Here is a 27,191-nt window from a genome sequence, read left to right as displayed (position 1 = left end):
TGTTCCAGCAATCAAGTCTGGTGCTTGTGTGTCTCAGCCAACAAGACAGTAAGAATACTGACACCTGGTGACCGTGTACAGTACTACACATCACAACCTCTGAATGTGTCTTCTGAATGTCTTATATTTGCATTTTACTTCATTTAGCTATTTTTATGATTGAAAATGCTTCATTTAAGCAAAAAAAGTCAAATGTGCTTGAACATGCACATGTTGTGAGTAAGTGGCGAGGCGTTCCTGTCGACTTCCTGCTTGCTGATTTCTATCAGGCTTGGACGAATGGCCTGAATGTCATAAAATACAAGGAACGGTTAAGAAACGTGATGAGAGCTGCGTGTGCAGGCTGGAAGTGTAAATCAAGTGGCAAATGAGGATAGTGTCTGCGTCTATGCTGCGCGTGCGGGGGCCATCATGACACATGGATAGTCACATATGCTGGCTTCTTGCTGACTGAATGGCTTTATTGAATTAGAGTGAGCAGTCTGAGGGTGGAGGTTTTCACAGGTCACTGCTCCCCCCATCCCCCCCCTCACCCCCATCCACTCAACCGAACACCCACCCACCCTGCCGAGCCCTGCGGCCACGACGGCTGCTCGGCCACCTGCAGCTGAGACACATCAAATCAAACGATCACATGATAGAAGCAGCTGAGACGCAATAGGAAATATTGCTTTCCTGATGGCATGAAGACAGAGGAAGGCAATCATATGACAGTCTTGGCGTACAGCATGTGCACGTCCATGTGACCACCATGCAGTTTATGTCCGTAATGTTCGATTCAAGTTGTACTACATAGTCAGCATTTAGTATTCCAGCTTTGCTATGTGCTAGGGATGCTCCAATACCAATCATCCATGAGTGAGATCAGCCGATACCAATCACATGGATTAACTGTACATGTTTCAATTTATTTATGAGGCGTGCTACTGGCCAGGGCCACTGTTAGACAACTCCAAGGCACCCTGGTCAATAGCTTTGGGCTGAAATGATTTTTGTACCATTTGATACGAGCCTGAATTAAATGTGATGCGTGTGTTTAAACACTGTGTTCATTAAACAACCGCACACAAAGTGTTTGGCGGACGAGGCATCATTCATAATCTTGAAAAGGTTAGGAGGTACCCCACGAACGTGATGTCCACTTCCCCGTGGGACAAAAAGGAGCTCCCAACTGACCGCATTGCTTGTTTGTTTTAAAAACAAAATGTCACTGTGCTACAAAGTCACAATTGGCGTCTGAAGAGCAGAAGCGGTGGATAACTCTAGCTAGCTAGCTGGAACAGCAACAGGTTTGATAAGACGCTGGCATGGATTGGAGGAGTCCGTGTCATTGAGCTCTTACAGACTAGTGTTGATTCTCACAGCAATACGGGACAAAGCGGGTCCCTTGCCGGCTCAATACGGGTGTTGGCAATCCTACGTGATACACCACACGTGTTGGGTTTGCCACCACACGCCGACTGGTTTTTGTGAGCGGCTCGAAAGGCATTTATCGGCATATGCTGATCATGTGTTTTTTTATGGAAAATCAGTGGCTGATGGATCAGAGCATCCCATTTCAAGAGGGTTAACAGGCAATATGAAGTGTACCATACGTTCATGCGTTCATCTAGTCTCATCCCTAGCAAGGCAAGACTGCATTAGTTATTTATTAGTCAAAGCCAAAGTACTGTTTGATGACATTTCTTGAAATCAATGAAATGATTTGCTGCCTTTCTTATGCATAAACACACACGTCTTGCCCCAAACACACCAGCAGCAGGTGCCCGGTCTCTCCATGATGCAATGTTTCTGTCTAACATCAGTCTGATCATGTTTCCATGCCAGTGCCCCACCATGCTGATGAATGGGCCCCCCCCGCCCACCCGTATGCTTGCAGTGCTTCTAGTGCCCCAGTCATTTATTATTAAAGCTGACATCATTGCGGGGTGGGGGGGCAGATACTCATATCCATACCCCAACGAGACACAGCCTCTAAATAATTCAAGCACACAATGCAAAGTCATTGCTGCGGGTCTACTATGATGAGGTCATGGGACCTCAAACACTTGAGGGAGTGGGGGCGTGTTTGAGTGTTAATGAGCGTGGGAGTCTATCGCGTGCTCCCGAACACATGTAAAGTGACATCCGTAGTCTCTAATGAGCAAGCGGCCACAGGTTGACGATGGGATGTGTCGCTGGTATGACCTGGTCTGCTTTTCATCTGCCAGTTCAGAGATCATCGTTTGAAAACATGTTTGAAAACATCATGCATCATCAGCATGTGCTGTGATTACAGGCTGGTTGTGATCCGTGACCCATTGATGGTCTTTCCACACTGAGTAGCTCACTGGACACTTTGCTCATTGAATTAATTCACCGTTTTTAAAAAATAATACAGTAGATGCAAAAGCAACATTTGCCAAAGTGCAACCTGTGCATATGTTTCACCCCAAACAGGCCTGACCCAAGACTCCGGCCAGTTTCAGCACCAATGAAGATATCCCATCTTATTTCCCGCCACTCTACTGAAACCTGCCAACAAATTCCCCGTGCACGACAAATCCGTTCCCGACCTGTTTGCATCTACAAAAATTGCATATTTCCATGTCATTGAGTCACATCACACTTTGTACATTTTCATAAGCAGCCACATCACAAAATCAGATTGTACCAAGTATGGTTTATTTTCCTGGCCAATGGTCTGGCCCGGGGAGAGATGGAGAAAGGCTGAGTGAGCAGGATTACTGTCAACTAGATTTAGGAATAAACACTCCGACTGTGCATGGAAACATGCATGTAGTGGACTGGAAAGTTCATTTGCTCAACCCCATAAAAGCTAGAAATGTACATTTTACAAGCTAAAGATGTGATGTCAGAGGCACTTTGTTTCATGCACTCGTCAAGCTTCCCAACTACACAGTAATCCTTCACCACTTTCAATTTCACAGCTTCACTCTATCACAGTTTTTAAAATATATCAATTCAGAAATCAGGCTGTTCCCTGGTTGAATACGACCCAAAAAGTAAGCAAATTGACGTATTGTTTCCCTAAATGAATCATTGTGAAGCATAAAAATGACTAAATGGAATAAAACACAAATATAAGGCATTCAGAAGATGCAGTATCCTACATTAGTCACTCAGTGTCAACAAGAACACCAACAAGAAACTCCCAATGCTAACATGGTGAGTCTACATGATGTCTTATATTCACTCATTATGCCCACCGTATTGGATAGGAGCGTAAAGGTGACATCGGGGTGTTATTTCATGTCTAATAATGTTAAAAAGTATATTTAGAACGTTGTGAAAATCTTTTGTAGTTGAATACCTTTTAGTCAAAAATGTAAGCATCCTTAAGCACATTTTTTTGCCGAAATGAAGCATTTTCAAGCATAAAAATGTGTTTTGTTTCTCCTATCATGACTTAACATTTCAACATTATGCTACTAAAATGGCATTATTAGTCCTAACGTTACAATGTGATTCTCGTAAAATGATGACTTTGCCTCATTAGATTTCTTTCATTTTAATATGTTTTGAGCTTATTTGTTCAAACCTACAGCTGATTTTTCCATTGTTAGAATGTGCCGCAAGCCAATAAAAAAACAGCCACAAATGGCCCCCGGGCTGCACTTTGGACACCCTGCTCTGAAGGTCGAGGCATGTTGAGAAAGCATCTCTGAACAGAGGGGGAGGTCTGCGGCACCACCTCTCCTCCACATACGATGTTGCCTTTCATCCCTTCCTAAAAGATTCCTTTTGTTTCCATTTTCTGCAAGAAGGCATCTCGGAAGGTGTTTGGTTTGGCACTGATCAGACGAGAAGAGTCTGGCGTTGGCTGAGGTCTGTGCTCTACTTAGTGCCATCCTATTCTCATCCCAGTTGAGAAGGGAGAAATGTAGATGGAGGAACAGCTAGACTGTGGAGCTTGATGACATCAATTAGCTCAAACACATCTGTAGTCATTGCCCCCCCCCCCAAAAAAAACAAATGCAAACATCTTCGGAAGAATACACAAGCTTGCACTTGCGTTGATATCAACCCAGCTATAAAAATCACTTCAACTGACGACCAAGACGTGAAGCTGACTCGTAAAGTCGGCCCCCTGACCAAACAGCTCAACTTTACTGGGCTCCTGCCGAGCTCATCAGGGGAAATCAACCTCCCTGAGCTAATAAACAGTAATGACCTGCTTCCCGACACGTCTCAGAGCCTCCCTTCATGTCAGCGTGGTGATGAGGACAAAACAGCGGAGGCAGCAGAAAGACGCTGCACCCGCGGTGGCTTGGTAATTACTGTTAATTGGTTTAACATGGCTACGCAGGGAAGGGAGATAAGAGAGGGAAGAGGTGGGAAGAAGGATGGCATCTCCCCTCAATCCCCTTCTATGGCTCGTTTGATGTGATAGGGGGTGTTATCGCCGCACTCTATCAGGTGTGTGTGTGTTGTACACATAAACATTGTGGTAACCAAGTATGCGCACGTACAGCGTATACATGCAGGAGACAAAGAAGCATACAGCATATGAGCAACAAGGACATGAGCGTGCACTGCTAGGAAATAAAAGCAGAAAAAAACAGGTGCACACATTGTAAAACACACACTTACATTAGAAAGCCTGAGGAAAACTGCTCATCCAGATAAGAGAAGCAATGTGGGGGCCATTTAGGGCCATTTGATGCGTAATGAGCCTCCTATCAGCGGCTGCGTGGGCAGAGGATGAGGTGTGGAGGATTTCCCCGCTAATACTGCCACCGTAACCTCATAAACAACACGCACAAATCTTCCAGGCGCTGCGGTCGCTGTAATCTGCCTGAAAGATGCCAAAGGCCGGATGATATTAGTGAGCGATGAAAGCGCAAACACTCCCAGTGTAAAACAGCAACGGATGGAATAAATCACCCATAAGTCACCTACAGGTTATTCTCACGAGGCTTCCATCATTTATTGCTATTGATAGGAGGGTTATTGATTTGTATCTACAAAATAAACCTCAGGCTTGTTTGCTTTTATGTTTTAACCACTGCAGCATTAGTACACCAAGTAAAGTTCATCCATCCATTTTCTCTACCTCCGTTCCAGTTGGTGATTTACCAAAATGTTGCTCCGATTCGTGTACATTTTCTGGTTAGTGTACAATATGTTGTCATGTTATTAACTCACTGCATGTGTTCTCAATGTATTTTTCTTTATCACAAAACATCCTTGTTAGCATCCTATGAGCTGGCTGATCCAAGGTCTGTGATGTCATCAGTGGGTGGCTTTGCCAACAGTTACACCTCAAGTCTCTGCTTTGCTTATTGATCACGGCTGCAAAATAAGCCACAATGGAGCCAAAGATAGCTGCAAGTGGCAGCATGTTGATAAAGAAGGTGAATTCAAGAAACAAGTCAAAGATAAACACCAAGGTAGTGTCCGTGTTGTCAACAATCAAGGTAAAGGTGATGTTAAGTCAGTGGTTCTCATCTGGTTTGGCTGCGGGACCCAGCATCACCCCTCGACGACTAGCGGTGACACCAATCAAACTTCTGAAATATCTTATATTTACAGGGACTGTTTGCAACATAACATGAGCTGCAGCGGATGAGACACTGTCTCTCTCCATACGGCACGCTCTTCTCCAGCAGATGTCTGCAGCTGTGTGTCGGATTGACCCACCAGTTGAGAAATGTTCATTTATCCTTTTCGTTCATCATTTCTATGCATTTCCAATTGTTTTCTGCATGTAAAACTATACAAATGTGTCTTTGATGTTTATGGTACAGTGAAGCAGCGATGACGAATCTCCTCAACCAACAGGATCAGCAGTGGATTACGTCACTGCGATGGTATTGACTTGGCGCTGGCTGAGTAGACACTTCTTGCTAGAGCCAATGGAAATGCATCAGGTATTATCTCATTTCATTAAGTGAACTCAATACTATGAAGTGTGTGGTCAATGTATACGGGACAACACATGGACATGGGGTCATAAGACTTTACCTTCCATTTTTAGCGGCGAGAACATCCAGCTAGAACCATAAATGTATATTTGCATATATTTATTAAACACTGACCTTTCGGTGTATCACCTCTTTTCAGGGGTGGTTTTACTACCGTTTAGCCATCAGAGCAAACAAGTCATTTCTTGAACAAACGCATACGCACAAAACACACCGTGTTATTTCTGAAAGGGGGGGAAAGCCTGGTCACCAATGAGATCATAAAATCGGGTCTCCTCTACTTAGGTTTATGACTGCTCACATCCACACAATCAGCCATAAATTCACCCCCCCCCCCCCCCCCCCCATACAAAAGAGGCCTCCAATAAGCTCATCTCATGGAGGGCCAATAAAAGCCATCTGCCAGGGGCACAAAACTCCTGCTTCTCCCCAACTCGATTAAGGAGATATAGCTGCTTCCGCTGGCTGATGTGAGGGAGCAACGACGTGTGTACGTGGCTTTTTTATTTTAGCCACCAACTGTTGTGAAGCACGAGGACAGTTCTTGTCAGGTAACTTACTTGTACCTCTCTCTAACTAATAAGAGTACGGCCGTCCCACGCTCACGTCACGTTTCTTTTTTCCAAAGATAATTAACAAATGAGGGCTGTTTGGTGGTTGACTATGGCCTGTTATTAGTCAGAAATATTGAAGTATTGTGGCCACCAGGCATCAGTCATGTTATGAGACATGACGTTAGATCACATGACCTTTCACACTGCATGGAGACCGGCTACTGAGCCAGCAGAGCCCAGCCGACGTGCCATGGCTGAGATCCGGTGAAAAAAGGTTCGCCTCTCATTCCAGGTGGAAGTGGTAAGTTTGTGGCTTCCCCACTCCGTTTCAAACACTTTCTTAATCTCAGCATAAGTAAATTGGGGAGGCTAACTACTTAGCTCGTTAGCTTGCTACGCGAGTGGCGGCCATTGTTATGTCCCTGCAGTGCTACCGTACCTGCGCAATGTGACGTAAACAAAGAACAATAGGAGTGTAAAGGTGACTATAGGAGTGTTATTTCATTTTTAAAAAGCGTATTTAGAAGGTGGTAAATAGGTTCCCTATGCTCTTAGTATGAAAATGTTCCGTTTATTAATATTGAATCGTACTTGTTGGAAATTCTCTGATCACGGTCGGGCCTTGAACCAATTAAATGATATATTGAGGGATATAAACGAGGGATGGCTCTACTTCAAATGTCAGAAAAGATATCAATGTCCCAAACATCCGACCTTAAAAAATAAGAAACTTTCTTGATTGTGTTTTGTTATGCTTCATATGCGAAGACACTGAAAGACACTGTGTAATCAAAGGGATCATCTCCCAATGGAATCCGTGCACACGTTGTTCCAAGCTCCTTTAGGCTTAATAGTCCCACATCAATCACGCAACATGTTCCACTTGGTTAATACCGCTCCAGCCCAATGTCAGTATCATAGTTGAACTGCTTTCAAACTCCATGAGCACTACAAGGTGCGCAAGTCCACTTCATGCAGCCGTGTGGGACTGGCGCTGCTCCAACGTAGTGTCAGAGTTACGTGACTGCACAGAGTGACATCTAGGTGGCGTACGTTGAAAATCCAACTTTACTAACTTTTCATTGAGCATTTTTCCCTCAGAAGCAGACTTTCCTCCCCCTCCAATCTACTGACAAGCCTCGTCTGCTCGTCTCTAAACCTCGGGAGCACCATGCAGGTTTTAGCTAGGATAAAAGACGCTGGCGACTTCCAGGGCGTAAGCCGCCAATAGCTAGCCTGCAAAGACGCGCAGGGCGGACGTCGGGAAGCAGACGGCTTAAGAGTTTCAAGTACGCAGTAATCCCTCGCCACTTCACGCTTCAGAATCCGTGTTTTCACTGACAGTTTTTCAAAAATATATTATTGAAATCATGCATCTTTGTAGTGGAATACTTCCTATTAGTCAAAAAAGATGACCAATTTTGCAAATTTTACGCATTTTCTGCCTAAATGAAGTATTGTGAAAAATAAAAATGGCTAAAGGAAGTACAATGCAAATATAAGGCATTCAAAAGATGCAGTGATGATATGTAGTATTCTACACTGGTCACTAGGTGTCAGTAATGTTACTGAGACACACAAGCACCAGACTTGATCACCAGAACAACAGGCTTTTATTGCAGCTTTGCAAGATCTAACAACAATAACCCTGATTAAAATCCCGAATAAAAACACAGCCTACTATTGCTCAATATAAAACTCAACTCTGGGTGCCTGATGTCACTTCCTGTCCGTCCCCCACTCAACTCCCCGAGCAACGGCGCACACTTACAGCAACACACGCGAGCACCAGTTATTTTCTCTGATTATGTCGACTATCTTGGGTAACAGGAGTGTAAAGGTGACTATAGGGGTGTTATTTCATGTCTAGAGGGCTCTAATAATTGTTAAAAACTGTATTTTGAATACGGCCCATTATTAGTCAATACAATGTGTATTTAAACTGTTTTATAGCTGTATTGTTGTATAATTGTTGCAATTCATTGCCTAAATTAAGCATTTTCAAGCATAAAAATGTCTAAATGACGTAAAATCCAACTATAAGACATTCAGAAGACTGAAACAAAGTTCATTCAAAAGATTTTGGATAAGTCTCAGACAAGCAGTGTGCACATTTGTAGTTGTTTATATCTTTTCCAAAAACCTTGCAGGAGTTATTTTGCCGGCCCTCCAAGCGTGTCAGGTGTCTCCTGCTGCTGCTGCTGCTGGTTTGAGGCAGGGTGAATCCACACAGCCTCATACCAGGTCAGGCTTCACGTGCAAAGCATAACAGGAATCCTCTCAATAGACAAAGGGAAGCCATTTGGACCCATTTCACGCATGATGTAAGGCATCTCACTGAGGAAGAGGATAACAAATGGGACCTTCTTCCTGCCTGCCTCTGGAGAAGGATCGCATCTTCCCACTCTTTCCTGTCACCGTGATGCCGAGGCTTCACGCATGTTACGCTACTTCCTGATGAAAACACTCGAGTGGATCTTTGGACAAAAGTTTGTTCCGAGCAACTTTACAGCCTTGGTATCGTTTTTCCACTTTCCAGTAAACAGTGTCTGGATGAACGTAGGAGCAGGAGATGGATCAGAGGAGTCCTGCTGTGATTAAAGTCCATAAAGGGATCCGTCAACATAAACTTCACAACAGAGCATCAGGTTCTCACCAGCTCTCAACTTTAACGCTCCTCTGAATACCCGTCAAGCCAGCTTCAACAGCTTCAAAATAACCCCTCCCTGAAAGATTTTCTTCATCCCTTTTCAAACATCTACTATTACTATCATAAAGACTTAACTGCAAATGAAGTATTGATGTTATACAAACTTGATGTAAATAAGAAGATGAGAGCTACTTTAGTGAGTGACTTGGCTGACCAGGCCGCAGATCCCGCTGCACAGCGGTGTCCCCACAGTGCCCCCTGCTGTGGTCTAAGTACATTACAGTCTAAGAGTGCCATAACTCATCAATGCACAGACACAAGTCCCACTTTCAGCCAGTGCATCACTGAGACACCCCAGTGAGATGGTTACTATTCTTCTGATCACATGAGGAGGTGTTTTGTACACAAATACAACTCCCTGGTGTCCTCGCAACACGACAGGCATTCTTGGATGTTCTGCCAGTCGCGCTTACGTCCATGGTAACCTCGGAGAAAACATGCAGTCACTGAATGAAGAAGGTGGAGTACATTTCATCCTTACGTCCTGTTAGGACGTCTGTGATGAGACACTGCATTCTGAAACCTGACAATGTGCAGTTTGAAAAAACACCTTCATTGTGTCAATTAGCAGCAAATATAAATAAACCTGACACTTTCGTCCAAAAACGCAGAGAAATCTCGCACATGTAAGAGCAAAGCAAAGCTTCTGTTGCTCACAGCTGTACTCATTTATGCTCAATGGCAACCTCACCTAACGATGCACAAGCATTAATACTGCTTTTATTACATTTACAGGGACTCTAATGTGGGCTTCACAAAAATACTTAAAAAAAAAAAAAAAGATACTTGGTGCGGACTTGTCACTCAACCAAAAGCTGTGCAGTCAAGAAAATGTGCATAAACTAATAAAAGACCTAACTGGGCAGCTTATTATTACGCAAATATTCCAAACCAAAACGACTGGGCTGAATACAGCAATCCCTCGTTTGTGGCGGTTAATTGGTTCGTGAATTCTGTATTTATAAATGGAATATTTTGGAAGATTAGAAAGCCTGTTTACTACCTTCTAAATATTAACATTATTAGAGCACTCGAGACATGAAATAACACCCCTATAGTCACCTTTACACTCCTATTACCCCATGCAGAGGGCATAATAAGAGAAAATTAGCATTGGGAGAGTTCCTTGTTGTTTTTTTACTTCCTGTTCTGTGCAGTACTTCCTACAATGGCCCTGGTCTCATCTTTTTATATTCTGTTATGTTGAATTGCTTGCATTTCATGAAAAGATTCTAAAATATACTTTTAAAGAGTGCCTTTTAACATTGTTATTGTAATTTATTTGTATGTACTTTTGTGGTGTTTGTTGGCCTCTCTTTCATGTTTTTTTGATATGTTATTATTATTATTATTATTACTTTTCTTTTTTGGGATTGTATTTGGGTTAGGGTTAATTGTTTTGTGTGAATGTTTGTGTTGTAAAACTGGGTTTGGGTTTGAGTTGGGGTGTTCATTTGTTCATTAAATATCTTGTTGTACAAAATAAAATGTAATTAATAAAACAATTGTTTTCAAACAAATGTAAAAATCTGAACAAAAGTGAAGTGTTTTATTCTTTTCGGAGGCTTGGGTAAGATCATTTTATAAAATTAATAAGGTAAAACTGTTTTGTTTTCTGTGCAAAATCCTGCAAATTCTTGAGTCGAAGCAGTGATTCTCCAGCAAGACTTCATAATTCAACACAAACATCAACGCAGACCTGTCACACAAAGTAAAGGAAACGCAATTGAATATGAATTTCATCTCAACTCCCCCCCCACCACAGCAACCATGAAATGTGCAGGGTGAAGGTTTTGTTCCACCTGGTATACACACAACACCCCCCCACTGAAACCAGGCTTCTTAAAATGGATGAGATGTCACACTTGTTAAATAACACAGGCCGCAATCTGATGTGGTGCGTTAACCTGCGCACACACACACACACACACACACACACACACACAGTATATGCAGTATATACTAGCTACTCTGCGCTGCGTGTAGTTTTAGAAACAGGCGAGGCGCACATGTAGAGACACAAAAAACCCACCACAGCAGATGAGACCACCTGTCAGTGTGTGTAGGAGCGCCACAGGCACCATCACCTGCTCGCAGGAAAGTAACTCTTTGATATTCATATCAACCTGCAGCTGCACGCACGCCAATGAAATACCTCTCGCTTTCCTTTTTCCACCTCGCTCTCTCTCTCTCTCTCCCAGACATAATAACGCCGCCACATAAAAGCCAAGCGTAGAAATCTAGCAGCAGAGGTTCGATCTAATGAAAACACGGCGCTGTGTCGGCAGCGGAACAAACTGCAAACCGTGGCGGAGGGTGGAAAGACAACCGAGAGCGCGTCAAATCACTGCGAAGGCACGGAAAGTTTTGCCCAAAAGTAGAACAGAGGTAGGAACACACCATACATGCTGGAGAACAACAACCACTGGCAAGCAGCGAGGGGCCTTTGGGCTACGCTCTGAATGTCCTCCTCCGTCACACCCCAACACCAAAACTTCTGAGGGCAGCCATGGCCGCCATCACATTTGAGGATAACTGGAGGATGGACGGGGGGCACAGCTGGTGATGTTGTGACAGTGTGACATGTGTTAAGATCTACCAACCTACCTACCTAACCCTAACTAACCCCTAACCCTGATCCTAACCCTGTTATTGGGACTTCCTCTTCCAAACCATCCATCAGTGTGTGAATGTCTTCAGAGAGAAATGGTGTCTTTATTAGTTTCTCCTCCTTTATAAGCAAACTCCCCACTTACTTCTGAATGATACAATCTGCTCACAAATAGCAGCACACATACGTGCTCTCAAAATGAGCTCTCCTGGGGGGGTGAGGCTGTCACACCACTACTATATACGACAACCATGCAGGGACTCCAGAGTTCCACGTACTGGCATGCACGCTACTCACCACACATGGCGAGATTCCTTTCTTTCGAAGGAGATGCAAGACATCCATCTGTCCTGAGGTGTTCCCAGGCCAGTTGAGAGACATAGTCTCTCCAATGCGTCCTGGGTCTTCCCCAAGGCCTCCTACCGATCGGACGTGCCCTGAACACCTCCCCAGGAAGGCGTCCAGGAGAAATCCTGACCAGATACCTGAGCCATCTGGCTCCTCTCAATGCGGAGGAGCAGCAGTTCTACTCCAAGGTTCTCCGGGACGACGGTGCTTCTCAACAGACTGCCAAGGTCCCCGCTTTCACTGCTCCCAACCCCTTTGGATACACCTATGAGTGGTGAGCTCATTGTAGGGGGGGACCCATGTTGCGTCTTTGAGCTATGCCCGGCCAGGCCCCATGGGTGCAGGCTCGGTCACCAGACGCTTTCCATCGTGCCCCACCTCCAGCCTTGGCTCCAGAGGAGGGGCCTGTTGACTTGCATCCTTGGCATAGGGGTCTATCTGAGCTACCCTTTGTCTGAGTGGCCCTACCAGGAAGAGGGAAGGCATATTGGGGTAAAATACGGTAACTAGGATAAAAAAAATGTCTGCACACAACTGAAACTGTGACCTTCAGATGCCCTTTAATCCTGCACAGCCAACATGAGCTAACGTGAATGATGCGGCGATAAGGAGAAATGAAATATGCAAATGCTGCAAAGCGGATCCAATCCAAATATTGGGAATATGATGTTTCACCAGTCATGCCGGTGGTGCTACCGTGGAGTACGCTTGTAAGCTCAGCATTAAAGCACAGAAGCTCATCTGAAGAGCCTTTTCAAACGAGAACAGAGGCACTGTGAGAGTGAACCACGCCGGCGTTGGAGGGGATTCAGCATCCTCTCTGCGATAATGTGCCAGCCTGAAGTGCTCAAAACCAAGCTTAGCTTCTCAGCCTTGGCACCGCCTCTCTCGCGCCAAGCGCCAGTGTCAACTTGAGCTCCGAACGACGCCGCCGATGCCAGACTCAGCTTAGCTCACGGCGTCCGTGCCCGCTCTGCACACCCTCACTTCTTCAGTCGACCAATGGAAGTCTTCATCTCTATTTTGGTGTCTTCAGTGACTGGGACACTGCAGGTCCGAGTGTGTAAAAGAAAACATAAAATGTCTTTCATGGGTTTGTGTGTGTGTGTGTGTGTGTGTGTGTGTGTGTGTGTGTGTGTGTGGGTGGGGGGTGGGGGGGTGGGGGGGTCTGTGTCTATTACCTCAGTTTATACTTTGTCTTTGACCTACATCTTCTCCCCCCAAAGGCAATACCAGACCCGAGCACGGCACTGCAGATAATAGTCTGGTTTGGCCCAGTCACCGGAACCCAAGCGGTCCAGGCAGCCGTGGAACAGGACAACCCTCGCTGTGTGACGCCGACGTGGAGCAGTATCATTGTCTTCCGTGGTTAAAAAAAGATTTTTTTTTGCTTTATTTTGGCATTCCCAATACGCATCTCTGGCTACCCACCCCCATCGCTACCAGCGAGTTGAAATCATGTCAGGAGTAATTTGGCAGAAGACTCATCCTGCGGGGGCGGAGCTGTCATAGAGGAGAAATCAAAGACACCTACACTACAAACTACAAACTGGATCGCTTCCAAGCTGGAAAATTGGTGACGTGACCTGATTTTACCCGATTTCACGGCAAAGCCGCCGTGTTTGAAAATGCATCCTTAGCTGACGCATACGATATGCAACTTCAGCCACCTCGCAGTCAAATGGGGAGATTTTAGTGACTTGATATGCCGATATCAGAGGGCTGTTTATTTATATTGTGAGCATTCACTTTAAAGGAGGGTTACAGTTATCCACTAATCCCTCCTTTATCGCAGTTAATTGGTTCCAGACGCGACCTTGATGAGTGAATTTACACAAAGTAGGATTCCTCATTTATAAACAGAATATTTTCATAGTTAGAGCATAGAAAATATGTTTACAACCTTCTAAATATGCTTTTTAACGTTTAATATTAGAGTCCGCTAGACATGAAATAGCACCCCTAGAGTCACCTTTACACTCCTATTACCCAACATCAGAGACATCATAAGATAATAGAAGACATCATATTGAGTTACATGTTTGCATGGGTGAGTTCTGCTTTGTTCCTTTTTGACTTCCAGTTTCAATACAGTACTTCGTGTGGTGGCTATCGTCTCATCAATGTAACATTACTGACACCTAGTGACAAGCCTTTTGAATGTATTTGACTTCATTTTGCCTTTTTTATACTTGAAAATGCTTCATTTAGGCATAAAAGGTGTAACATTTGTTTAAATATGCATATTTTGGACTAATAACAGGACGGATTCAACAATGGAACAGCAATGATTTAATCATTAATATATTTTGGAAAAGCAGTGATAGCATGAAGCCGTGAAATTTGAATTTGAAACTACACTTTCTAAACCGCTTGTTGTCATGTGGGTCACATGTGAGCTGGAGCCTATATCCCAGGCACAGGAAGAAGACGCCAACTCCACACAGAAGTGTTCCGACCCACACGTCCATCTGATGAGGCCACCATGCACATCCATTGAAAAGGTCAATAATTAGCACACAAGTATTACGTTTCGAATGTTTTCCAAGGCTAAAATGAGCATCAGGGTCTTCAAAGTGAAACCTGATGGAGGCGTGCAGAAAGACTGATGATGAAGGTTATATCCCCTTTGAGGGATTAGAAGTGCATAAGTGTGAGGGGGGAGCGGCTGCAAAGGAACACCAATCTTTCCCAAGGAACTGCCGACCTAATAAACAAGCAACAACATGCGATGCATTCAAAGCCTCGGAGGGAAATGAAATGAAAAAGTGCCTGCCGCTGCCCACAAACCTCTGAACAGAGCAGCGGCGGCGGGGATATCTTCAGCGGACATGGAGAACTGTTCCAGACGGAGCTGACGCAGACCTTCTACTTGGAGATCACACCTGCCCAGCGTCCTTGGAGCTCGGCTTATTGCGATCCCAGGCTGAGCTTTCTAACTGCAAGAACGGTGTTAAGTCGAACACTGCAGGGATGCAGCGGGACGTGCCTTTACACGGACAAGCCACCTGATGGACCTGCAGTTTTCGTGCGTTCATGCAAGTGAGGGACAGTCTGCTTTAAAGTTGAGGCCCCGCCCGTCTGTGTTAGTGATCCGTGAAGGCAGCTCAGACCTGGCAGACCTCCTCGGTCACATGCCCGCTGGTTCCCCCCCACCTTCCTGGTCCCAAAGTGGCGGTGCGGTGCACCTCTTTTTGAACACTCCTCCTCCGTAAAGGGACAAAGAGAAGTGCATAAGACGGTGCTTCCTAAAAAGAAACCAGGGGTGTCCAAAGTGAAGCCCAGGGGCCACTTCTGGCTCCACAGCTCCATCTTTCTTCTTTCTTTAATGAGATATATTATTAGACTTGACACTCATTTGCTTTGCAGCATGTAACAGCACTTCCAGAGCTTACAGTAGAATACCCTGATACACGTCAGCATCTTCCATCACAGCCCCCATGCTTCTCTACGCTGTATCAACATTTATATTGTTTGACAAATGCATTTATTGGAAAGTAGATTGCAATTTCATTTGAATGCTTCATTTTTAAACATAGTTGAATTAGAAGCGTAAATCATTATAGGAGAAAAACGTTGTTACACACAACATATGACCATTACACCCCTACATAGCACAATATGGAAATCACATGTATTCATCTAACTGGCGGAATAAAGAGGTTTATGTTGTGTTAAGTAAGGCACGTGCACACTATACGCATTTATGCACTAATTATAGATATACTGCACATAGAAAAACACACTAAGTGATTAGTAATTAGTCTCGCATCTCCCCTGGCGATGTTCTGGTACCTGGGGGGGCTGCTGATGGGACCCTGCTTTAGCCTCGGCTAATTTCACTCGCGGCTTGATCTCGACACGGCGCAGGTGCCCACTTGGCACCCGCCAGCCGTTGCCATGGCAATGCCAACCTCAGGCCTCAAGAAATTGCAAATTGACCACCGCGGGAGAACAGGAGCTCGGTATGTGGTTCCGGTATCAAACAGGTCACGTTAGGATGAAAAAGGAAGCAGATCCAAACCATGGATTGAATCGGTGTCTTTGTGCATACGTTCAAATGCATTTGGTATTTCAATGACATGAGTAAAGCTTAAACAACAATATAAGACAAATAAAAACACGTGAAGTGTGTTGGGCTGCTTGCGGGGTGAATATGTAGGACTCGAGCGCCGCTCAGCGGTTATAAAGAGTAATTGCAACGCCAGCCAGGCGTCTGTCTGCCACACCGCACTGAAGCGCTGACTCATTATGAGCTTCTGCACTAATGAACATTTCCTCCTGATCACCACTGAGGATTGCACTGCGCATCCAATCACACCGCGGGGACCAGCTTCCTTTGACTCATCTCTGCTCATAATAACGCAGATAAAGCAGACGTTCAACACCAACGTCCACTTCACTTCATGCCAACGCTGATGCAGGCGCTTGGTACACAAAGTAATGAGGGTGGCAAAGAAATGACACCAGATGAAGCCGCATTTACACATCAACAAACAGACACCTGACTTGGTGGGTATGCTAAGTACGCGTCCCTCGCAGTGTCGCCATTTGTCAAAAATTCAAGTAAAGCTGAATGGGTGGGGCACGGCTCAGGTGGTAGAGTGATGCTGCAGCATCAGGAAGGAGATGTGCTGGCACTGTCAGAGCGCTTTACAAGTCAAGTCTTTACAAGCCTGTTTGTTCATTTTCTTATGCATAATCAAGGAAATTGCACTTCTTCTTGGCCTAATTGAAGCATTTCCAAGCATAAAAATGGCTAAATGATCTAACTAAATGAACTCAAATGCAAATGCAAGGCAGGAGAAGCGTTTTAATTGTGAATGTAGGATTCTACATTGGCCACTAGGTGTCGGTGTTTGGTGAGACAGGCAATAGCCTCACATTTACTGTGACACTGCGCCAGCAGGAGTTTTATTTAAGTCTTCTATTCATCTTCATTTATTTGCATCTTATGTGGCTTACTTACTCAAATTGTGTCTACTATATTGGCTAATGAGTGTAAAGCCATTTAAAGCTGCAAGGAAGTATGCTGTCCAGAAAAAAAAAAAAAAAAAAAAAAGGAACTGCCAACATGTGAGTCTATTTTATACTATTTCTGTCTAATGTGTCTTATTTTCTATGATTACATCTACTGTATTGGGCAGTTGGAGTGAAGGATGACTATAGGGGTGTTATTTCATGTCTTGAGGGCTCTACTAATGTTAATAAAGAAGACTGTAAACAGGTCTTCTATGCCATAACTCCATTTATTAATATTGAATCCTACTTGGCGGAAATTCACTTAGCGTGGTCGGGTGTGGAACCAGTTAACCGCTGTAAATGAGGGAGTACTGTACATGAAGTCATGTGCATGTTTGCATGTTTTGTAATCAGTGCTGGCATGCAAGCCAGTGCTATAAAACAATAACAGCTTTAAAGGCCTTTTTGTTGAACAGCGCATTAGCGTCTAATCTAATTCCCCGTCTCGCACCAATTTACCTGATTTATGAACTCATTTTATAATGCAATCATGTCGTACCTCGGGCGGTTTTCAAAGCAGCGCCCCGTTCAGTTGTCACTTTGCCATCTGGCGTCAGGATTACGTGCAAATATCAAAGCAATCTGCGGCCTTTTCACGCCAGTGAAAGGTGTTTAGTTTCCTTTCTCAGCGACATGACACTTGGCACCTCCTTGGACCGCCTCCCCTGTCAGTCAAGTGTTGAAAATATTCACCTGCATGACCACAGAAGGTTAGTGTTGTTAATCACAAGACTTTCTGCAATATTTTCATTATGCTTACCGTCTGAGAAAAATCACTCGGTTCTACTGCTTTATGTGCATGAGATGCACGTTAGTCCATTCCTTCTTCTATTTGGCCAAAAAAGAATGGGCTCTAATTAATGCACAGTCCTGGTTTAAATATGGTTAGTATATCAAGTGTATGAAAATGGTTGAGTCTGTTGACTGAAACTGAAATTGTCAATCAAGTTGTGCATCCCAGGCGTGTTTAAAATACTCTACACACATGATTACATGTGCCACAAAGCATGTTCTACGACGTATGGAACAGTCCACCTGCAGTTCCCATCGCTGTCCAGCAGATGGCAGCAAAATGCCACAGAGCATGTTCTATGGCGGATGGAACAGTCCACCTGCAGTTCCCATCGCTGTCCAGCAGATGGTAGCAAAATGCCACAAACCTGATATAAAACCATACGACCTGAAGAAATCCTGCATCTAAATGTATCTGAAACGTCAGTAAAAACTGTTGACCTGCATTATGCAAAACACATTATACACAAATACATTACATAAACACTTCAGTCATTAGGGGGGTTGATGAAAAATTAAAAGGGTGTTTGCAACATTTTTCCCAACCAAATAATGTAAGCACACCACCACCGGCTAACATAGCATGCTATAGCATTTGTTACCAATAGTGGTTTAAAAGATTGTCTCTATGTTGCACAATTACAAATTAAACTGCACACAAATTGGAATAAGATGGCTGGCGTTCATGGCTGTGCTTATCCGTAGCACGTTCGCGTGTGTGCATGCACACACGCACACACACACACACAAAAGCAGTATGAGAGAATTCATTCAAGTTATTGTGTGGTTATGATAGGCTACACATTCAATGACAACTAGCATCAGTACACCATACATTGAAAGAGAACTGGCATTGTAGCTACTTGCTTCCATTCATTAGCTGACAAAGTAATGCACGTGCGTGTTTATTACGCAGGGTGTGACTTACATGTTCGGAACAGGAAGTGGGCGGGATATATAATGCTTCCATTAGTCTGAAAGTAGCGAGGGGAAACCCGATTCCTCCTACTGACTCGAGTCCTAGTGAGTCACTCACTGAAGTCAACCGGGTACTGGATTCACCCGTCACAGGGTAACAAGAGCCAACACTTCCCGCGACTTGTCCCGCATTTAATCACACCGTGACACGTCACCTGGCTCGTAACAGGGGTGAGTAATAGAACGAGTTAATGTGGACGAGTACCCGTGACTCTTAAGTTTGAACGATTCGTTTATGACTCGAACATCTCTATTTGAAAACTAGCGCCCTGTAGACAGCCGCTGCAAAAAGCCACTTTAAAAGCTGTGTTGAATTCTTCCCTTCAAGCCTTCAAGCTTTTTTTTGTGACAAATTGCTGAGTGCAATGTTAAAAAGGTGAAGAGTTTGTAAAATACAGAGAAACAAGGACAAGAGTGGCTACAAAGAACTGGACAGACTGGATTTACTGCAACTAGACACACACACACACACACACACACACACACACAGGAGGAAGTAAACACCCACACAGTGTACACACAAACTATTCTACTGTTGTACACACATATGTTAACAAGGCATCAAAATAAAGTCAAAACCAGTAAGTTACCTTTGACCTTTATGCAACAAGTATAAATGTTGGCATGGGACAGCTCTATCAAACATCTTACAAGCTGCTGTTTCCTCAAGACAACAAGAAAAACACACAAACACACAAGTTTCTGTTTCTAATTAGCTGCAAGTGCTTCAGTAGTTTCTATGTCTGCACAGATAGAACAGCGCCCTCTGGCGGATGAACCTGGCACTACCACGTCATGTCAACACGTGTACCCATCACAGCTACGCAACCTGATGGCATCCAATACAAGAGTATTGACTATTGCAACTAGCACACCAAATGTCTCTGTAGGTGAATGTTTGTTTACAAGTTACGGCAGGCCGTTAATGCCGTTTTAATGCCGTTAAGGCCGTTTTTGGAAGGAGAAAAAAATGGAGCGCTTGATTTGCTGACGCCCACAGTACGGGTAATCTCGCCTTTTTATTATCAATTATCAGCTGCTATTTTTAATGTTATCGTATTTATCTGCATGACGTCATAATTCCCTCATTTCAGCCCGATAATTATCGTGCATTTTAAACATTTTACTGACAAAAAAAGTCAAATAACATGTTGTCCTACTATCAGCAAGTAAGGGAATAGTTTTAATAAATCCACCAATAAGAACCAAGTTCAATGATGCTAGTGATGATAACCTTAGCTACAAGCTTGTTGCCATGCAAAGCACGTCATCACTTGTGCGCCAATAATATTATCAGTGGGAAAAAACGATAGACATGAACGGACGTCTCATTTTTAAATCAGACGATACCATCAGATATCATCGTGTTTTCTATTGAGGAGCACAAAGGGGAGCACGCGGTGGCCGTGTGTTTGGTCCAGTGCTGAAAGAGTGACTCAGGTGTAGCCAGCACTCGTCCCACGGGAGGGATGATGCGGGATCATGGGGAATCATTTACACGAGCACAGCTGCGTGGAGCTGCCTCTGACATTTCATTTCTACAGCAACATCTATAAAATATGAAAATGGAACATTAAGGCAGCAGCAGGCGAAGCTTTACTTTAGACGTGAGCACGGGGTTCAGTTCCTGTTCAGTGTTTAGTGCCCACATGACAACAGCAACAAACAGGAAGGCACTGTGGACTGAAGCCAAGCTGTTTTTACTCCACTTCAGGTACAAGCTCTACTGCACAATGATCATGTAAATATAATAATAATAATAATAATAATAATAATAATAATAATAATAATAATAATGCCTTTATTCATTCACTCCTCAGCCACACAATGGTGGTGGTAGTCTACATCTGTAGACACAGCTGCCCTGGTGTCGTCTGACGGAAACGTGGCTGCCAATTCGCGCCTACGGCCTCTCCGACCACCACCAAGCATTCATTCATTCATACACCAGTGTGGGCAGCACCGTGTGAGAACAAACTCACCCTGTCTTTGTCATCTGCGACGTCGCACAGCACGTCATCCAAGTCCAGGATTCCTCCATCACGGTGTTCCAACCGGTGGACCTGGACCCAGTAGCTGGGTTCCTGAAACATAAGAGATAGGTTTGGAATAAGATGATGTTTTCTGTGCATCATATGGATGATGTGAGATGATTAGAGTTGAGCCGAGACATCAAATACTCATCCTCGCAGGCCAGGAGATGTTGGAATCAGCTGATCTGATCAGCCAGTTGGTTCTCACGCTTGGCTTCATACCACTTGTTATGAAATGTGATTTATCAAATTTAAGCTTGTGTTACAAAATAAGTCTAGAAAAGGAGGGGGCTGAATGGAAAGCTTCTCATCGATTGGATGCTAAGCATCACCTACAGATGCACTAAAGCAGGGCATCCAGACCAGAATGCGACTAAATGGTCACATTTTGCAACATTGTGAGTTAATTTTTCATCTACTCGCACATGTGCGACCAGATAAAAGCACGCCCGTTGACAAGGGACACGCTTTGTCCCTTATTAGCATGAGGATGAAAATATTCTGTAAAATGTGGTCTAAGCCTGTGGAGGCCAGCGTGTGTGATCGCTCACCTTTTACTCGCATTTTCTACCATCTTTGTTTACACATTTTGCCCGCCTCACACTTTCTTCTGTCTCTCTGGCGGAAGCCAGCTCGCTAGAGCTATCCACCTAGCCTAGCCTAGCCTAACCACGGTGACATTTTGTCTTTAAAACAAGCAAGCAATGGGTTCATTCGGAGCTGAAGAAAGGAGACAAACACCACAGAAGAAGAAGGCAGGCTGATGTGAAATGTGAATGTTGACTTTGCAAGTTGATTTCGGTTTGCTCCTCTAAATTTTCTGCTTGTGCTCCTACTTGGGGAGATTCTTTTTTCTTTTTGAAATAAAGGATGAATGGGCTGGGACATGACGTCTGTTAGAGTAGATATAGACCATGTAGAGCAAATGGTGTGGAGATATCCTGTCCATCACTATTCCACTGCAAAGCCATCAGGAACAACAGACTGGGGTCACATTGGTTTTGTGTGGACCGCTGTCAAAAACTCCATTTCAAAAGCATTCCAGTCCATTTCCTCCACACTTTTCCTTTCTGGGCTCTCCCCCCGCTCGAGGTCTTCAAGCACTGACGCATGAGAGCCTGTCCAGACAAGAGAGGAAAGAAACCACTGAGCTAGAAGACCATACCCTCCATCGTCACGTTAGCAAAGAACCTCCTGGCTCCTCATCCGCGTTGTGCCTTCCCTCTCTTTGTTTGTTTTCCTCCGCACGCTCTCGCTCTCTCTCTCTCTCTCGCTCTCTCTCTCTCGTCCAAACGGAGCTATCTTTGGGTCTGTGGTCAAATGCCTTCAGGCTCTGTTTTACTTAACTCCACTGTGGCTTACCAGGAAAAATGCTCCAACTAACAAAGGGAATGTTGATGTGATCCAGTATCCCCCCCCCCCTTTGGATGTTATTAGGGAGGAAAATGTGGTAAATTCATTACTAGGACAAGAAAGTGAGCAGGGAGAGGAGGGAGCTTCCATGTGAAAGAACAACACGTTTACTAGACCCAGTATGAGGGGGTTCCCTTCACCATCTTATTTCATGACTGGCCTTTCACTTTATAGCAGGGGTGTCCACAGTGCAGCCCGGGGGTGGGGGCCAAAGGGGGCTGTTTATTTACCTGCAGCACATTCCAAAAATAGAATTTAACCCAAAAAAAAAAAACTGCAAAAATGGAAAAATCAGCATTAATTTTACAAGAATAAAGTCTAAATATTAAGACAAAAAAAATTTAATCCAACAAAAAACCCACTATCGAAAGTGTCCTTACCGCCTCCATCACTGTTTGGTACGGTAACTGTACAACACGTGATAGGAAGGCACTCCAGCGGGTGATCAAGACCTCACAGAACATTGTTGGGGCAGCCCTCCCCTCACTGCAAGACATTTATAAAACTAGAGTCCTACGCAGAACACACAACCTCATCAAGGACAGCACACATCCACAACACTCATTATTCACACTCCTACCGTCAGGCAGACGCTACAGGAGTTTGAAGTCCAGGACCACAAGGCTGGCAAACAGCTTTTACCCACAGGCCATCAGGCTTCTCAACGAAGCACTCGCACACGCCGCACGCAACACACGCACACACTCATAGCACTTTATTTATTTATTTATTTGTATTATTTACTTGTATTAATGTCTCGTCTGTTGTTGTTGCTTAATTTATTGGTATATATGTTTATGTGTTTATGTTTCTTATGTTCTTATTCTTTCATTTGTTTTCTTTCTTTTCTTGGGAGAATGAACAGAATAAGATTTTCATTGCATTGTATAACTGCTGTTGTACTATGCACATGACAATAAAACTCTCTTGAATCTTGAATCTTGAAAAAAATACGAGAAAAGTGTTAGCAGCACAGAGTTGACATATTAAAGAAAAAAGTTTTTGTAAAGACATAATATCACGAGAAAACAAAACAATGAATATAATTGTCGTTTGTGGAAAATTTGACGAGAATAATGTTGACATATTGTGGGCGTGAGGTCATAATTACAGGAGGAAAACGTCCAAGAAGAAAGTTGCAACAGTTGGAAAATTCAAAGAAAATAATAAAAATCAGCAGAAATGGAACAGACAGCTGACGAGAATGAAGTCTGAATATTACAAGATAAAAAGTATTCATTTTCTGACAAACTTGTATAATATGAGGAAAAATAATATTTTAGCAACACTGAGCTGAAACATTAAAGAAAAAAATATTAACGTCATAATGTCATGAGAACATTTACAAAGATGACTGGTGAAGAAAGCTGAAATATTTGAAACCCAACGAGTGGAAGAGCGAAGAGGGGGGTGAATATTAATAAATCTCACAAAGCTGACATGTTTCTTCTTCAAGTATGGAAAACTTCTGATCATATTTTACAAAATAGCGACGTTGCTTCCTTTCGTTGTTCACGATGCAGCCCTCACTGGAAAATGTTTAGACCCCCGTGGCTTATAGGCTGTTCACCGATTGGTCACAGGAGGAGCGAGGATGGAACCAGCGACCTTCAGGTTGGGAGCTGACAGCATGAAGACATGTACATGAAAGGTAGACTGACGCCTAAGAATTGGAATTATTCTCATTTTGGACGCTTACGCTTTCATTTCTGTGGGAAGAAGTTGAGAAAGGAGCTTGTCTGTTGCAGCATGATCGTGCCCCAGCACACAAAGCCAGTCCAGACACAGTCATCCAACATAAATGAACTCTGACCTCACAAATGTTGTTCTGGATGCAAATTCCCACAAATCCAACATCTTCCACAAGAGCAAAAGCAACAAATCGAAATATTCAAATGCCATATGTCAGTTTGGCAAAGACATCATCCAGGCCTGTTCTTCAGATGGATTACTTCTGAGAGCAGCTCAGCCACGAAAACATAATCCCGAAGACACACTGGTGAAGCTACAAGAACATTAGCAGACGCTGCCTGGATTTGACATGCTTGGAGTGATGTAGGAGCTTTATTGGGAAACATGAGAGCACAAGTCCTCATTACACGAGTATTAGCAGACTTACCGCTCAATACCACCACCACAGAAGTCCTGACTGTGGCCGCTTACGGCATATTTACATCCTACGAAACGTGGGCAGTAGGGGCAATATTCATTTCATCTGCTGGAATTTTTATTGTAAGCAAGAGAGACATGATATCAGCCAAAAACCCACACAAACACAACTAAAAGCATTTGTATTTGATTGAGGAAAATATGTATTTGGTCCTCAAGCAAAATGGTACTTGGTGAAGAAAGCCTGATGAACATACAGAGGTCCGCCGGTCTTGGCAACACCAAGTTTCAGCTTCCTCCGCAGGGTTTCCTTGGATTAAGTTCCAGAGACTCCAGGATAATGTGCTAGCTAAAGCGCTTCTTCCTGAACCACACCGTTGCTGCCTTGGCCGTGTGTTTGGAGTCACTGTTGTGCTGGAAGACCCACCCAACCACCCTACCTTCAGAGTTCTGGCTGAGGCCAGGAGGTTCTCATCCAAGATTCTACGGTACACGGAACCCTGTTCATCAAGTCTTCAATGCGGTGAAGTCTTCCAGGATCCTTAGCAGAAGAGACAGGACTCGCTTGTGAGCTTCATGGGTACATGACCGCTCTGTGGGGGCCACAATACTCACCAGCATTTTGATAAAGAAAGTAAGAGCAGTGGATTGTTCACCCACTAGGTGGGGACGTGAGCTGGGTTTACACCGTTGTGAGACAAGGTAGCTTTACCCTACTGACCCAAAGAACGAGAGCGCAGATACAAGCGCCCGAAATGAGTTTCCTCCGTAGGGTGGCTGGACGCTTGGTCATCAGGGAGGGGCTAAGAGTAGAGCTGCTGCTCCTTCATATTGGGGGGAGTTTGTTGAGGTGGCTCAGGCATCTAGTCCGTATGCCTCCCAGACCCCTCCCTGGTGAGGTGTGCCAGGCATGCCCGGTCGGGAGAGGGCCCCGGGGGAGACCTGGGACACGCTGGAGAGATTATGTCCCACAGCTGGCCTGGGGAGGCCTTGGTGTCCTTCCTGGTGGAGCTGGAAGACGTGGCCGGGGACCAGGAAGTCTGGGTTTCCCTACTGAGACCGCTGCCCCCCCGGCGACCCGGATAAGCAGAAGAAAATGGATGGATGGCAAGAAACATTATTGAACTCAGTTATTCTCAGACAATTCTTAAAAAGGGAAAACTTGATTCAGTTTGAGTATGTTTCAGTTTGAGTTGGACTTTCTGGAGCAGACTGATGACGTTAACCAAGGTTCTTCTGTGCTGGAACGCCGTGCAGCATCAGCGTGTAAGATGTTCTCATCATTTAACTCCTCCTCCTCCAACCAGCGAGTTTCACACCATTCATTCATTCATTCATTCCTACTTGCCTTGCTCAGGTATCAGCATATCTGATCCAGCATAGGAGATGAGGTGACACACAGAAGCGCTGCTTGTTTTTCTGTGTCACACACAGACTCACACACACACACACACACACACACACACACACACACACACACACACACACAAGCATGTTTCACCCTATGATCTGTTCTTGTGCCATATTTCCTGTTCATGTCTAAAGGTTTGTGGCCTGGAGTTGGGGGGTGGGGGGGGGGAAGTGTGTGCTCACTGGAGGAACATGTGCCTGCGATTCTGTTGATGATCAAGCGTCGTCGTTCCCACGGGAGGCTGGATTGGCTATCATCAGGCATTTCAAAGCAAGACCTTGTGGCGCAACGGTAGCGCGTCTGACTCCAGATCAGAAGGTTGCGTGTTCAAATCACGTCAGGGTCAGTATTTTCCATGAACGTCGACATCTTCTTGCTACCTTGGCACCATCACCAAGACGATACTGGATGATTCCATTTGATTGACTGGGAGAGGACGTAAGAAGTAAGTTCATGATGGTGGTTGTACTGTGGGGATGTCAAACGACTCTGCAACACTCAACGTTGGAGACGCACAACATCTTCGTTCCCCAAACCGTGACGACCACCAGGAGAAGCGGAGTATAGAATTGAGGAAACCGCCCAGCGTGGCCCAGCAAGGTGCACTGTATTCAGGCACACGCTCCGAGCAGCCAGTGTGACATCACAGGTCTCTGGCAAACCTTCAGCATTTTTTAAAAGGCCCAGCGCTGGTGTTTCAGGCGGCTGATGAGGTTTTTTGTGTGCTCAATGTTTTTTTTTCCCCCCATGGTGGAGCATTTGGTACAACGTCCTTCCTCTTAAAGTGAATGTTTGTTTCCAAGTGAGCTCAGGGGAAGTTACGACAGGCCGCTAACGTCACAGGCAGGAGGAAAAAAAGGAGCACTTGATTTGCTCACTCGCTCAGTATGGGTAATCTCGCCTCATCGCAGCGTTTTTTTAATTAACGGTTATTTGAGCTATTTTTAATGTTGTCGGATGTATTGGTATTGCATCATAATTCCCTGATATCAGCCCAATAATTGTGGTGCACCTCTACTGTAATATAACACTTAGATTTCCTCCATTTGCTACATGAGAGCAGCACAATGTCACAAAAACACGAGGACTTAAGGTGTCACTTATCACCTAAAGATAGCATCAACAAACTCTCCTTTGTCAACACAGAGAGACCTGATAAGTCCGACACGATGAGTCTGAGTAAAATGATGCCGGACTGATGACACGACATGATTGTCATCATTACATTTGGCGCTACCGATGCCACCTTGCCACACGGTGTTATGAGGAAGCTGTGCAGACAC

The 27,191-nt window shown here is 44.4% G+C and overlaps 1 protein-coding gene and 1 non-coding gene across 3 annotated transcripts in view; one reads left to right on the top strand and one right to left on the bottom strand.

Moving 5' to 3' along the window:
• LOC129173895 (partitioning defective 3 homolog) overlaps positions 1–27,191 on the bottom strand; it is a 308,256-nt gene that overhangs the window by 256,142 nt on the left and 24,923 nt on the right. For both annotated transcript variants that reach the window (XM_054765212.1, XM_054765211.1), the window contains exon 2: positions 20,925–21,026. In XM_054765212.1, the coding sequence (XP_054621187.1) occupies positions 20,925–21,026 (102 nt within the window). The remainder of the gene's footprint in view (positions 1–20,924; positions 21,027–27,191) is intronic.
• On the top strand, positions 26,183–26,254 carry trnaw-cca (transfer RNA tryptophan (anticodon CCA)). The gene has a single exon. It is a non-coding gene; the product is annotated as a tRNA-Trp (tRNA).

This window comes from Dunckerocampus dactyliophorus, chromosome 21 (assembly GCF_027744805.1).
Source record: "Dunckerocampus dactyliophorus isolate RoL2022-P2 chromosome 21, RoL_Ddac_1.1, whole genome shotgun sequence".
Lineage (NCBI taxonomy): Eukaryota > Metazoa > Chordata > Actinopteri > Syngnathiformes > Syngnathidae > Dunckerocampus > Dunckerocampus dactyliophorus.
The sequence above is the reverse complement of the archived record's forward strand: the minus strand, read 5'-3'. Positions and strand labels throughout refer to the sequence as shown.